Source organism: Aquila chrysaetos, chromosome 11, assembly GCF_900496995.4.
Source record: "Aquila chrysaetos chrysaetos chromosome 11, bAquChr1.4, whole genome shotgun sequence".
Classification (NCBI taxonomy): Eukaryota; Metazoa; Chordata; class Aves; order Accipitriformes; family Accipitridae; genus Aquila; species Aquila chrysaetos.
In genome coordinates this window covers 33,352,587-33,367,691 of record NC_044014.1, presented here as the reverse complement: position 1 = coordinate 33,367,691, position 15,105 = coordinate 33,352,587, and the positions used below count along the sequence as shown (strand labels likewise).

General features: G+C 37.0%; 1 protein-coding gene across 1 annotated transcript in view; it reads right to left on the bottom strand.

Moving 5' to 3' along the window:
- BICC1 (BicC family RNA binding protein 1) overlaps positions 1-15,105 on the bottom strand; it is a 115,185-nt gene that overhangs the window by 70,237 nt on the left and 29,843 nt on the right. Inside the window, exon 2 of the mRNA XM_030030993.2 lies at positions 6,016-6,062. Within this exon, the coding sequence (XP_029886853.1) occupies positions 6,016-6,062 (47 nt within the window). The remainder of the gene's footprint in view (positions 1-6,015; positions 6,063-15,105) is intronic.

Below are 15,105 nucleotides of genomic sequence, written 5' to 3'. Positions count from 1 at the left end.
TAAGACTTTTACCTGCAGTGGGCACCTCAAAGATTAGGCCCAGAGAGCATTTTCATACTACAGGTAAACTCTCAAGATTGTCCCCATTATATCAGAAGCAACACAGAAGAAACTAAAGATGAAATAAAAAAACGCTCATCATTACTCTATTCCCTTAACAGAATGATGGCTGTACTAGAGACGTGACAAATGCAGTTTTCCACAAGAATGAAGCCTTCCCACCACTTAGCTGTGCCTGAACTAAGCAAAAAAGTTAAGTAAGCATTCTTGATTTACCTTCTTAGAGAAACCAATCCAACCTAAACAGTCTCCTCCTTTCCACTGGGTGTGGTTTTGCCAAAAGGGAGACAAACCTCTCAATCTCAAGATTTCCTGCAAATGTTGACTGCCACCAACATTCTTTCAACTCTCTAATCCATACTACCCTGTCAGAGCAGTCGCTTCCTCTTCCCAGGAAGTGAAATGAGAGGAAGCTCAATGTAAATCAGAAGCGCATGCCAACGTTCCCATCACAGCCTAGCACAGCCAAGCATTTCAAGCAAATTCTGGAAACGTATGGCCTTAATATATCCTTGTCACATGCTATGAGCCAAACTCTACATCAAGAGATTATTTTAATGCTAATGCAGATACCGATTTCTACCCATAAAAAATGGAAGGTGTGGAACCAGTTTCTACAGTTCAAAACTGCTCCTGTGGTTGAAATAGAGACAAAACCCATGATAATGTATAATAACCATGAACCCGCTAGTCTCACTAGCAAGATAAAGAGCACTGGAAAAGGAGTGGTTGCCATCGCAAATGAGAATATAGCCTTAGGGAAACCATAATTATAAATAGGCAGTTTGAGAGAAGTCATGGATGAAGACACATGGAAAGCCCCTCAGAAGTTACTGCTGAACATGGATAATAATCAGCCTGAGACATCTTAGTCTCAGGTCAATGATTAATATTTTTTATGCTTGAAAATGCCCTAAGCCATTCACATTTGAAGCCCTACCTACATGTTTCATGTTCAGAGATTAAAAAGGAAGACCAACCAACTTTCAGCCTGACCTACTGCAGACGGAAAAATAGAAAACTTTTTTTAGTTAAATTTATTTTTATCAGTATATACTATCTATACTTACAAAAGCATTCATGCATACATAAAACACTGTATCAATATATTCACACATAAGAACATTGCAAAAGTTGCAAGGTTTGCCCCAGATCAACCTAATGAATGTTTTTCAAAGATAAAAGTGAAAACACAGGATGTTGCAAAACAAGCTCTTTTACTGTCTTAGATAAACAAACAGGGCTTGAGGCAGCTTCCTTAATGCCTTTGTTGCCAGAGCTTCCTAAACAAATAAAAGGTAATGTACATTCATTAATAACTACTGCATACAGAAGAGAAATTTAACAGAAAGGTGATTAAAGATGCAATTAGAAATATCTATTTTTCACATCCTCAAATAATTGCAAGTTTGTTTTGGTTTTAATATATTGGGGTTTTATTTTTAAAAAAAATCTTGGTGCTACTGTTTCCAATATCTATTCCGGAAAAGCAACTCATTTTAAAGGATGGTTTCACCAAATATTGCTTCCAAAATGGCCTCAGTATCTTTTGAGGTGCTATTCATTTAATAAGGAAAGCAGCTACAGGTGAAACATGTTACATGTAAGGACAAGAAGGAAAATGGAAAAAAAAAAAAAAAAAAAAAAAAAAAGAAAACCCTAGTCTTCCTTAACACTCTGAAGCTCCTAATAATTGACAGAAGAGATTTTGGAACACACATGCAACAGTTGCCCCTTTGCATCTTCACACTTCCAAGCATGATTACATCCCCTTCAGGGAATAACAGAGTCTGCAGTCAAGAGAAGCACAAACATTTAAACACACATTTTGCCTAAATCCAGTTATATCTTAAAAAAACCAACCCTAAGTATCTGCAACTGTGCAAATGAATATGTTCCTACAAACACCATTCCTCTTTGATTTAAAAAAAACAAACAACCAACCCCCCTCCCAAACCTAAGCAATCTCGAACATTCAGAAACAATAAAACCCACAAGTTACAGCTGGCTGGTAGTATATTGTGCTTTCCACAAAACCAAATTCTGCAAATGCACTCTTGAAAGCCAGGAAAGGAAGAGCTGAGGAGCCCCTTCAGAAATACTCCAAAAGCCCATGACTAACACACATACACACTGAATTATGCTGGAACGAGCAGCTTACATCTGACCCAGAGTCAAGCACTTGGGCAGAGCACCACGTGTGCATCATTTCCAGTCACTATGTCCTGCACATTAGCCCAAGAACTACACCCAACTTCTACTGAACCCCCAACCTTCACCTACTGCCCACCATACTGTTGACAGTCCCATGACACGGCTAGGTGTACACTCTTGCTCTGAGGAATTTCAGAATGAAAGGTTATCATCAGCACTAGGATTTCCAAGTGTTCAAGAAAAAAAGACTTGATGAGGCAAGAACGAAAAGCAAACAGAAATGATACATTAAATTCCCCTCTGTCCACATGACTGACCCTCATCTGTTTTGGATTATGAACTCTTCAGGGCAGAGACCCACCACCTCTTTACATTTTATATGAGTGCCATGCATATCTGTAGTGCTACATAAATTAGAAGCTCCTGGGAACAATGTCTTGGTTTTGTCTGGGAAGGGCCCTACTTGCCTATGAGGCATGAAGCAGATGGTATAGAACTCAACGGAAAAATTCCACCTTCAACTGAAAACGGGCTTTGGATCAAGAACAAGTAATAACTTCATATTATGTATTACTCTCATGGAATAAAATTAGGACAATAATATATAAAGCAAGGTCCACAAGGATCTTTTACATAAATAGTATGTAACACAACAGCAAACCAATCCATGTTTACTTAGAGATTACCTGTCACTGAATTGCAGATCAGAGAGCTCTAGAGAGAAAACTATCACATTATTTACTTATTTCTTGCTAAACTATTAGCAGCTCCCAGTGATGGGATTTTGAAAAATCCATATTAGACTATGTTAGGTTTTCCCCCTTTGAAGCAGTACTAAAACTCAGAAATATTAGAAGAAAGTATGCTAAAGTCTTCAGATTTTTTTAAAGTGACATTACCAAAAAACATTTATCTACTTTTCACTTTAATTCAGAAGCAGAGGAAGGGGCACTTCATCACTTGATCTTCCCCACCATGACAGGGCAGAAATACCAGCTTAATTTGCCCCTTGCAGCCAAGAACTGGGGCTTATTCTGTAACTCCACCAGCAACTGCAGAACATGTGCTTGTTTCTGCTAAAATACTCAGTGAAATAATGCATTTTGACATTTCAATTGGTATTATTAAACTTCGAAAGTTAAAAGTTAATAGAAGCAGTTCACATCCACTGAGAGTCTGCTTGATTATGAAAATCCAAGAAAGTAATACTGCTTGCTCACATGTTTGAAGACCAGTAAAAGACTACTCAGCACCAAAACCTTGTATGAACTTAACTTTCTTTAAAAGCATGACAGATTCGTTAGAGCATACTATATGTAACTTAACAACCCAGGCTGAGTCCCTGACTTCAAGCCCAGCTCAGAAAGCATGAGCAACTTCTGTTCCTCCTGAGGGCAAGCTAATAAAGAACTGAGTGTCGTCCCCCATTGACCAGCCACCAAGACAGACCCAACAGCCACTTACAGAGCCATCTGCAAGAAGTCAGCATTGTCTCACTCCCGCCAGTACCGGCTTCCTCTCTCCTCCCTCTTGGTCTGCGTGCCTTGACATACGGAATCACCTTCTCGAATCTTTGCCTTGCTACTCCTGTCATTTCAGCATTCATGTGAAAACTTCTTTCACCTCACACTCCCCGTCCACCCAACAATAACTTCAGCACATTGAGGGTAGAGTTTGTCAGAAAATACTATACATTGCATTATTTATGCAAATTGCACCCTCAGTTCTTGATGTGCCTCTTAAATGATGCACTTCCCTTCCCTGTTCCACTCAAAAGCCTGCCAATAACACCCTGAAGAAAGTCTAATTTTCAAGACTGTTTTAAAAAATGCATTTACTATAGCTTCGATTTCATATTAAGTTTCTGAAAGTATCTTGCTGCCTCAGTTTGCAATGTGTTTCTAATGCTACAAATCACTTTCTTCCTCACTACACAACATGAAACACATGAAAAGAGTCTTCATTTTACCTCCAGAAACTGTGCCTTATTCATTTCACATGAGAAAGGAAAAAGCTTAACCCTGATTAAAGGAAATTGCACAGACAGAGACGGTGAGTAAGCTATGAGCAACTGTCCAAAGATTTTTTTGAACAAAAGAAAACTTGCAAAGAAGATAGTTTCCATCTGTTTTTATTAGCTGTAGTATTGTGTGTATGTACTTAGAAACGTCAGTAATCTAAGCTGTAGTTGATGAGACAGTAAGAAGAATGCCAAAGTGAAGCAGCTTTAACCTATTGCAACATCCACACTGTGCCTATATAATAATATGCACGTATACGACAATATATTAATGCCCAAATAGCCACTATGTCTATTATCAATATGGTTAAATAGTGTACTCATTCACATATATGAAGTTCAGCACATTTCACTTTCTTATTAAAATCAAAACAGTATTTTTTCTATTACACTAATAACTACATAATTGTAATGTACATCACATCTACAGTAAATAATCAAGTATACAAATACACATGAAATATATAAACCACTCAATCCCACACAGAGGAAATATTTTGTCCACAGCTTCAAGAATTATGAGCAGATTTATACAAGTAGGAGAACACAGTGTTGTAAAATGAATGATGTGTAGGATGAAGTATACACTACTATGGCTTAGCTTTGTGTCAGTAAAAAAGCCTCATGCATTTTGATAAAATCCTAAGGAAGAATTATTGACGCATTCTCCTCTGTGCACACTAATATTAGACAGTTAAGCACAAGCACCACGTTCAGAAAAGTAACTCCCATTGTCAGTCAAGAGTGGCATAATCTGAAGACTCCTATAAAATAATTTCTGAAACAAACATTTTGGCAGTATACATACTCCTCCCCACCAGCCTTCATCAAAGCATCTGACAACCACGTGCAGGATAAAGTATCCTTTCACATCCTAAAAGAGACCTTTTTTAAAGTACCACTTACAAATATGAAGAAAACTTGGAAAATACAGTAAACTACTTGTTTAACGGACAACCAGTCAAAAAGGAGTTTCAAGGCATTTCAGTATACAGCATGAAAATTTACAGTCTTCTCTATAGTACAGAAAGACAAAACAGCTCATCATTTTTATTAGCATACTGTATGCAGATCTTCATTAACATAACTCATAAATAATATTTTACACACTATTCTTAGGGGAAAAAAAAAAAAAAACCCCAAAAAAACCCGAAAACAAAAAACCAACCAACCAAGCCAAAACATGTTGCTTTGCAAAAGTAATTTCAAAGTCATTACTCTTGACCATGTTTCTCTTTGTAGTTTAGTTGCTGCAGGACTATTTTTTCCAGTCCTTCCGTGCCTCTGTCTAACCACAAACTTTATTGAATCACTCTGTGGATTGTGCATTTCTTTCTTAAAAGGCCTTTGCGTTTCTCAACTAAATATTTATGCTTTCAACAATATCACAATAAGTTTCATGTCAGTTTTTCAGTAACAGGATGTAGCATTTATCCATAGACATAAAAACCTTAAGACCACCTCACAACATCTTCTGGATGAACCCCCTGCTATTAAGCAAAATAAACTTTCATAATGCATATTTTGACATTTTCAGTTAAAGAATAATTAAGTTTTTGTGCACGAATGACAGTAGCATACACCAAAGAACATATTTCTCATCACACTCCATGAACAGCTAATGGTTAATAGACACATTAAATGACAAAAATGTTTTTAAAAATTTGATCAATACAGTGGAAACTGCACATTAAGTTTGATTGGTTGATCTCATGAATGAGCAATGGGTATAATTTTTCCTCTAGTCAACTGATGTTATAGAACTAAAATATCTTTCTTACCTTCTGAAAAAAGTCTTCCCCACTTTTCCCTTTGCCCTCTGCAGCAGCTGTAAAACAAAAGCAGGATCTAGTTACTAAACACATCGGAGAAAATTTACAGGTTTACACACAGAAATTATCAATGAGTACATGCTACTGTGAAATTATAACTCCAGGTTATTTTTTCTCATGCAATAAATATTTGTCAACAACTAATACCCAGAACAACCTTTTGCAAGTCACTTGCTAAGGATGGAGTCCAAGCAGATGTTCATATTTGCATACTAGAGCTATAATATACTAATACATATTTTAGTTACAAAGTAAATATGGTCATGTAAGTCTAATGATTTACTCACACTGCATACTTTACCGTGTAATTCTGCCAATAGGAGGATCAAAAGAAAGCTAGGAGGGCACAAGATCTACTATATCAAGATTAAAAATTAGAACCAAAATAAGAATAAGCATTACAATAAGCCAGAAACATGCTAAAAATATTTTTCCTCTATTCTGCTGTTTTTTTATATTGAAGTGAAATATAGAGCTACTGCTGTTAGGTTTATTGAGACTGAGAAAGCGCCACAAAAATCTAAACACTTGTTCGTGCTGTTAACTATTCCTTTCTCAATTGCTTGTTATCCAGTGAAATTTTGCAACATGTACTTTCCAACAGCCAATGTTTATGAGCTACTACCTTCAAAGCAGCTGAAAAATGAAAGGCAGCCCAAATACGTCCACTAGAAATGGTGCCATTGTACAAACCAGAGGCACGAGCACACTTGAACATTTGAGAACGATGTTCAAGAAAGAGGACTTGAAGCTAAAAGTGGCACTGAATGTGGCTACTGGTAGGGCTTGGCAACTGTTGGCAAAGAAGCACTTGTTAGGCAGGGCAAAACTAAGAGATCTTCACCCTCTTAGCCTAGGAAATCAAAGGCTGAAAGGTGAAAATCTTGACTTTGTGAAGAGGAACACCATCAGAAACACTCTTCACACCGGTCCTATTTGGAGAATGGTCAACAGAGAACGATGCCCTCCTCCTCACACCCAGCACACACCTCTTGCAGTGTCAAGTGACTCAGTGCAAGGGGCTAAGCATGGGAGGGGGCCCAGCACCTAAGCTGCAGAGAGGAGCAGCAGGGAAAACAGGCATCGCCAGAGGTACGTGTGCCAGCACACCAAAATGCTCCCTGTACTCTAGGGCCGTACCGGTCACATTGGGACATTCGTATCTGCATAAAAGGAAATGCTAACAAAAGGAAGAGTGAGTAATAACTTAGTACATGTAGGCTGTAAACAGAGTAGAGAGCTTTCAGAGTACTTTTTGAAAAGAGTGCCGACATGACCACAATGGCAGAACAAAACATCATTCTAGAACACAGCCTGGAAGCTTACAAGAAGCAATCATGTAATTCAGTGATTTCAAGAGCAAGACCTGGATTAGGGCCTGGATTATCTCCCACATGTATTAAAACCCGTAACTGTAAATTTAGATGACGTAAATGATTGCATTTAAAAAGGATACAACTGTCTGCACATAGCTTATGTTGCAGCTTATCTGTGTTGCACCTGAGACATAGCAACCAATTCAAAACACAGTAGCTCAAGCTGATTACTAAGAGGATAATTTCCTTTTCCCTGGAGAAAGGGATGCCTCCAAATGGAACTCCAAGTGCAAAAAAGTTTCCTGAATGGTACCGGATTACTGAAGAAACTCATTGTCATCATGATTTTTCTGTATTTCTCACGTACAGAACAATCCTGTAGTTCATCCCATCACCCTGGCTTCAAAATTCTGTTTTAGGTACTTAGTTCTCCCCAGTCTTCTGATTACACTAGCAATTCTAAACTCTTAAGTTAATGTTAACTCAGCTAATGGAACCGAAGAACAAATGCAACTGAGCAGATACAGGCCAGAGGCACGAGATTGCTTCCTCTGGGGTAGAAAAAGTCATGCCCACTACATTTGAAGGAGGCTTCTCAAAGTATCAACAGCAACACTTAAATACCATGGAGAAAGCATACACTAGGAAGTTTTATCTAATACAGTTCAGAAGTTCATGTTATTTAACTCAAATGTAGTCAGAGCAGAGGGAGTGAATGAAGCCTGTCAAGTAGTTATCCTGCTGCAGAGCAATTCCAGACTCAGCAACTCCACAAGCCTGAGGAAGAAAACAAAGCCCTGCTCGCCCTCAAAACCCGCAAGTGCCTATTAAGAGAAGAGTAAAGTGGTGCACGTTTCACCAGGACAAGGTTTTCTGGAAGCAGAGAAAACAATGGGGGAAGATTTCAGTTTTTCAGATTTACAAGCTACAGATACTAGCAGAAAAACACAACTTACTTTTGACAGCAGCCACTTCATAGATGCATGTTGTTTTACAAGTTTTCCATTAACTCAGGAACAGTTATGAAACACTTTTGAGAAATGAAGAGTACCACCACACTATTTCAAGTGAAACATGGGAGCAACATGCTTTTAATCAGAGGGTACAGGAGATAAATTGGAGATGAGAACATGACAGATGTGAGGCTGAAGTTGCAGTTTTGAAAACAGACAGATTTTGTTCCAGCTGCAAATACATGATTTCTAAACTGAATACAAACAAGAGATGGCTTAGATAATAGCAGTGATGCTCTGCACGGCATTTAAACAGAAAGCTGACAAAGCAAATTCCAAGCTTTTTATTGTAGGTTTATTTTTAATCTGAATCATTCTGGTGACCTGATTCACAGCTTGGCCCCACAAACAACTGTATGGCACAACAGATGGACTCCCAACAAGCACGGACAAAGTAAGGAAGAAGAGGGAATGAGAGCACCCTAAACTGCGTTCACAGGAGAAAAAAAAATAGTATAGAGAATAATGAAGTTGGAGCAAATGGCACTTTAGAAACATCTTTAGTTGGTAATCAGTGGTTTTAGTTGTTACACCATACTATAAAGATACAGCCTTTCATTATATCTTTTCAGCACTTAAGATGTTTTATGATAGCCGATTTGTCAGGTCTCATGATATCTACGAAAAGGCAGGGAAGACTGCATGGTGTTTCTTGGAAAAGACACTAAAGTTTAAGGTCTCTGTACCTTAAAGCAGTTCTTCACATGATCAAAAACATATTGCAATATATTAGTATTTTGTCACTTCGTGTCCATGATGCAGTGCTTTTTAATCCATGAAGAGGTATACCTCTGATCATTTTTCATATAAAATAGTTTTTGTATATTAAGGTGATCTAGTCATTACCATCTCCATTATGCACTGAATAATAAAAAAAAAAGATGCTCAGATTTGCAGCTTAAAGTACTGAGTTACACATAGGATGGTATCTTTCACTATAAGAGAAAAAAGTGCCTAAAAATTTTAAGATCAGCTATGTGAAGCAGTATATTATGTTTCTTTTTAGGTTAGCTATTCTCCAGCTATTTCCTCTTTTTGCCCTCCCTCCTCTTGATATAACTCTTTGTACCAATGACATTGGTTTACTCTTATTTAACTTGCTTCTGAAAATCTGCTTTCTTATTTCTTTGAGGAGAAATTACAGTTAAGAAAAACTAAATTTCATGAGTAGTTTACAAATTTTGGTATGCTACCCATAATTATATACATTTCAATCTATGTTTACCTCCAAACTAAGTACCTATATTTAAGAAAGTTTCCAACACGTGTGTGAAACTTTTACTATTCACGTGAAATTATCTTGAAGCCTTTCTTCCTCTCCAAAGCAGAGAAAGACAGTTCTAGCACTTCTGAAAACAGTAAGAATAGCCAAACAAGGGAAATTTATTCATTTCTTTCATAACTGAAAGGCTAGATTTTGTTCAAACAAGACAAAACCAGCATCTTTTGCAGGAAAATGAGCAAGAGAAGCATTCCAAAGTTATGAAATGTATGCACAAGTTATTAAAAGTGGAAACCATTTACACTGTTCACTACAAGCTGCAATTTAGTAACTCATTGAGGTTTACCTTAAATCAGATAAACTAAGATAAAAGCAAGCATTAATTTGTGTTTAGGAATAAAGTCTGCTAGGTCATTGCATCCTAAGCTCAAATTCTTTCTAAACAAATCTTGAGAGTATTAACCCCGACTCTCAGAATAAATTTCATCTTTGAAATACCATATTGAGAAGCTCCCAAAATTTACAACTGATGGATGTATGCTGTCAGATTATTTTAGTAATCTTACTAATATTAATTAAAATTTTAATATGAAACCAAGCTTTCTTCAAAAAGCAGTAAATTTCCAACTTCTCAAAAACCCAAAAGAACAAACCTTCGTGGGAGGCTGAGGGGGCTGGCAGTGCTGTACCTGTGCTGCATGGAAAGCACAATATAGCCCATCTCATCGTTAAATTTGAAAGAAGCTTTCAGATTTTAATAGACAAAATTTTGCATTTTCTGACTTTGTAAATGGAATTAATGATTTCAAAATACCACACCAGTAACCAACAACATTAAGAAGTAACACCAATGCCTAGCACTTATTAAATTACCATCACTAATCCTGATGTAGGAAATATTATGTCAACAAGTGCCATTCAGTTATTTAATGGCTTGCTAAATTCCAGTTCAAATCACAATTAAAAAACACTTTTAGAGCTTTCTTCCTACAGATGCCAGTCAGTAGAGCCCCACTATCCTCAGTTGCTGTGAGAATGTTTTTAAAAGACAAGTCTAAGTAGTTACTTGTAGAGACTTCTGTTTTATGAGAACGCTTTCAACCTCTGAAAGAAAAAGCCTTTGCTGCTCACTTCTGCCTTGTATGCTCTCCTTTGTTTGCTGGCACAGCTTTCTGTGTAGCCATGGCAGGGACCAGGTCTAGCTTTATACTTGGTATAAAAAGTAGCATTTACTGGAATAGCCCCCCAGTCTTACTTAGCTGGGAAGGGCAGAGGGAAGGAGATCTTTGGGGCTCACTTAGCTGGCAGCTCTGGCATACGCCAGCTGAAGGTGTTCAGGCAACCACATTTTCCAGAAGCAGTAGCAGACAAAATCATCTTTTTGTAAGTCTTCTCCAGTACTACAGGATCCTCCACCAGCAGGACCAGGCACCACAAATATGACCCGAGTAGAAGAGCAGTTAACGTTCTAACAGCGCATTTTACAGTGAAAGTGCTACCAAGTCAATGAAAGTACCCCTTGAACTCAACCAAATGTGTACAACGACAACTGTTTAACAGTGTCTCCAATGAGAAATAGGAAAGCACCAGTGCTTTGACAAGATTTCCAGATGAGCTCTGGAAAGCCATGCCTGGTTACCCACCTTAGGAGACCACTCCACCCTTCTTCCAATGGTCCCTGTCCCCAAAGCAGATTTGAGAGAAGCCACAAGCCAAATGGTAATTAATACAGTGTACTGACTTCTGACTGACAAATTGATTCATTTCTGCCAACCTTTGCTACTCAGGAAATACTGTTTTCTTAGAAACAGTATTTATTTTATGATATTGAATAATCACTTAACTGACCTTCACAAACCTAGGATTATTTTTTTACACAAAACGGTAACATTGGTTTCAGAAATACAGACGAAAGGCTATGTAAATGTGCATAATAAGCATTTTATATTTTAAGCTGCACTCTGTTTATTATAATTTCTTCCATACCATGCAATATTTTATATTAGGTTTTTGCTTTTGAAGATATATTGGATTGCTGAGGTTCCATCCAATACAAATATAAAACAGTTGAAACAGGTGTTAACTATTATGGTACCCATGAAGTACACCACTTGTCTACTTAATCACCAAATCATAAAAAAGCCCAATTGTAATTTCTTCTAAGTTCACATGGAAAAATGAATTTGAACTTTTACTTCAAATGTTATTTTAATTATGAAAAAAATTGTTACAATACAGGCCATTTTACAGGAACTGAACCCAAGATACAGCAATTAAGTCCTGCTTAAATAAATTATTGTAACTTTGTGTTGATCTCACACATCAGCTCTGTGTCTCGTTTTCTAAAGTCTTAAAATTGTTATCAAAAACAATGTAATATATGTTTGTGAATTTGCCTTTATGTTGATTAGTATCAAAACTTCTTCTATCTGCATTGAAAGACTACATGTATAAGAGAACATAAAAGCATGTTCTGCTCTTCAGGTTTCAGCTATAACGAAACAAAATCATTCCTTGCATCAAAACACTCTTTAACAGGAGAGATAACTAGGTATTATTTTAATTTTAGCAAGACAAATCAACTTAACAGGATTTCAAGAAACTGTATAATAATATACCTGAAGGTAAGTAATCAATTATCCTTTACCTTTCCTATCCACTGAATGAGAAAGAATTCATAACACTTATATTGAGATTGTCCTCATGTGAATTAGATTTGATTTTTTCTGAAACTGCCATAGAAACATGCTAGCTACATGGCTGGGTTGTTTTTTATTTATGTATTTATTTTTTAAATGAAATGGACAGTTATTCATATTGAAAGCCTGAGCTATTTCTCAGAAGTTACCAAGCTGGTTATCAGGCACCAAAAATACCCAACCAAAAACTTTTTTCATTGAACCAGAAACCACCTGACAAAAAGATTATGTTTTCTTGTGCACAAAAAGTCAGACACTAACCCATACATACTCTGAAAGCTTACTTATATCAGGCTAAGATAAAGAATTCCACCCCCATGGCCATGGAGTCAAGCCAAATTGCTGAAAATAAGCCTTTAGGAACAAAAAGATAGAGCACACATTGTTAAAGAAAAAAAATCTCACCTTAAATTGAATTTGTTGAAATCCAAACAAAACAATTTTCCATTTTTCTTGTAATTACAAAGCTAGTCTCACTTCCAGTTTTCAGCTTAGGAACCAAGAAGTTAGATAGAGAGACAACTCAGCTAAAATGAAAGGGTCTGGCAAGAAAAGTAACAAAGCTTAAACAAACGAGAAATCTGCGTAACAGATAATATTGACTACTATTTTTCAATTAGCTTTTCAGTAACACTATGTATTCTTCTCACTTTATTATTTATTATAACAAGTTTCATGAAGTAACCTGTAAGACATATCAACAGTCTCAGTATTTTAGGGTCTCAAGTGGCTTCATAAATATGACCAAGTTTTCTAGAGTCATGAATGAAAATCAGGCATTTAAACTTTCTTAAATTAATATATAAAGCAACCTTTAGGTTTTGAGGATGCTCACCATAGACAGGTCAAAGCAAAGCCACAAGTCAACTGGAAGTATCAGAAAGGGGGGATGGGCCAAGGGAGACAAAACCCAAAATAGTCAAGACATTACTGGCACACTCAACAATCAAGAAAACTAGCAAAAATATACCTGTCCATATACCGTGCTGACAAATTTGCGAAGTCAGGACCTACATGATATCTGGAAAATTATAAAAATTACCCAATGTCTACATATTCTGTGACAAAAGGACTCTTGGACTGAAGGTGAAAGTAAGAATGTCACCTTTTATTAAGAAGGAAAAAAAATTAAAAACAATGCAGTCAAAAATACACCTACGAAGCAAACTTAAAATGTTTATATGGGAGCATTATTCCTCTAGTAGAGCCGCCAAAGAAGAATTGGAAGAATTTCAGCATGCTCAGTAAATGACAATAAATAGACTGTTAAATATCTGGACATTTTTGGGTGGGTTCCACTGTATCTCCTTCTGTCAGAAGGAACTTGATATGCAAGCTACTAAGCTATCCATAAAGAGACCAGATGTGCTATAACTTCTGACAGACATAACTAATTCTGGGAAAAAAGACGACTGAGCAGAGGATACTTTTACCCTGCTGTTGAAATACAGTGTCTATGAGCCCTCTGGAAGTCCAGTGTCTATGGCCTCTTTTCAAACTACTTGTTAGCTGGATTAGGTTTCTTGGATTAAGGCCTATGTCATCTGAATGCGCATGTAAACACAGACAGGTAAGAAGTCCATATTCTTCATTCTCCCCTTAAGCCCACATTTACTCTCAGATACAGAATCACGAAGACTATATAGGCATATTCACTTACTGGAATATTTACTTTTCAATATACTTTTTTTCCCCTGTATACTATATTAAAATTAAGATTGTTGGCAAATAACTAAAACCATCCTACAACCAAAATTCATAAAGTTTCATCCATCCATCATTTGTGATGAATAAAGAGAACAACGCAGAGAAAAAGGGAAAGCTTAAGATGAACTATGCTTACTTCCACTACCTCTGCATACATTGCCAAGAAAGAATACAAGAAAAAAAACCCCAAACATATACACTCTAAAGACTGAAAAGACATTGATTTTGAACAAATACTACTAGAGATTTGCTTCTAGTTTCTGTAAGGACTCCATGGATTTGGTCACTAACAGCATGAGAGGAGAGGGAGGGGAGAAGAGGGGAGAATTGAGTTACACTGAAGGCAACTTGCCTTGTCAATTTTTCCGCCCCCCATCAATATTTTTAGAGTTGCATAACTATAAAAGTCTATCTAGAACCAATAATCTAATACATAACAACTGTAAATTTTAGATATATAACAACAGATTTTTCTAATTTTGTAAAATAAATGTATCTCTAGGGAAAAAGCTGTCTGCCAAGTCTCTGCATAGGGAATGTCTGTTTGTTTATTTATTTTTATAGCCAAGTCACAGCTTGAAAGCAGGCTGTGAAGTTGGGGTTGCTTTGGGAGCCCCCTTTTTCCTTGTTAGAAATCTCTCCTTTGAAAGGCACACATGGGTCTAGCTCATCCACCCAACCACAGACTTCTCCCTTATGTGATGTGGAGCACAGTCAAGTGCATGGCACAAGGTTTAGGATTTTAATGAAGTGAATGCTTTGCTTCCTGCCAGCTACTCTTAAGACCAAAGCCAGGAAAACTGACTAGCTGTCAGCACTGTATTACCTGATTAAAACTACTCTATTAGCTGCCTCAGATTGACACTTGTTTCACTATTAAAGCCCCAAACACCCTGTCATCTCTATTACTTTGCTACTCTTTCCCCTGCATATGGAAATGCCAGTAACAAAACCTTCCCCTTAGCAGCATGATTAGGATTGCTATGGTAGAACTGCAATCATAGATCAGGAAGAGGCCAAAAAGCAAAAATTATTACTGGCAGTCTATCCCAACACTGCACAAGTTGATTCTTCTACTCTAT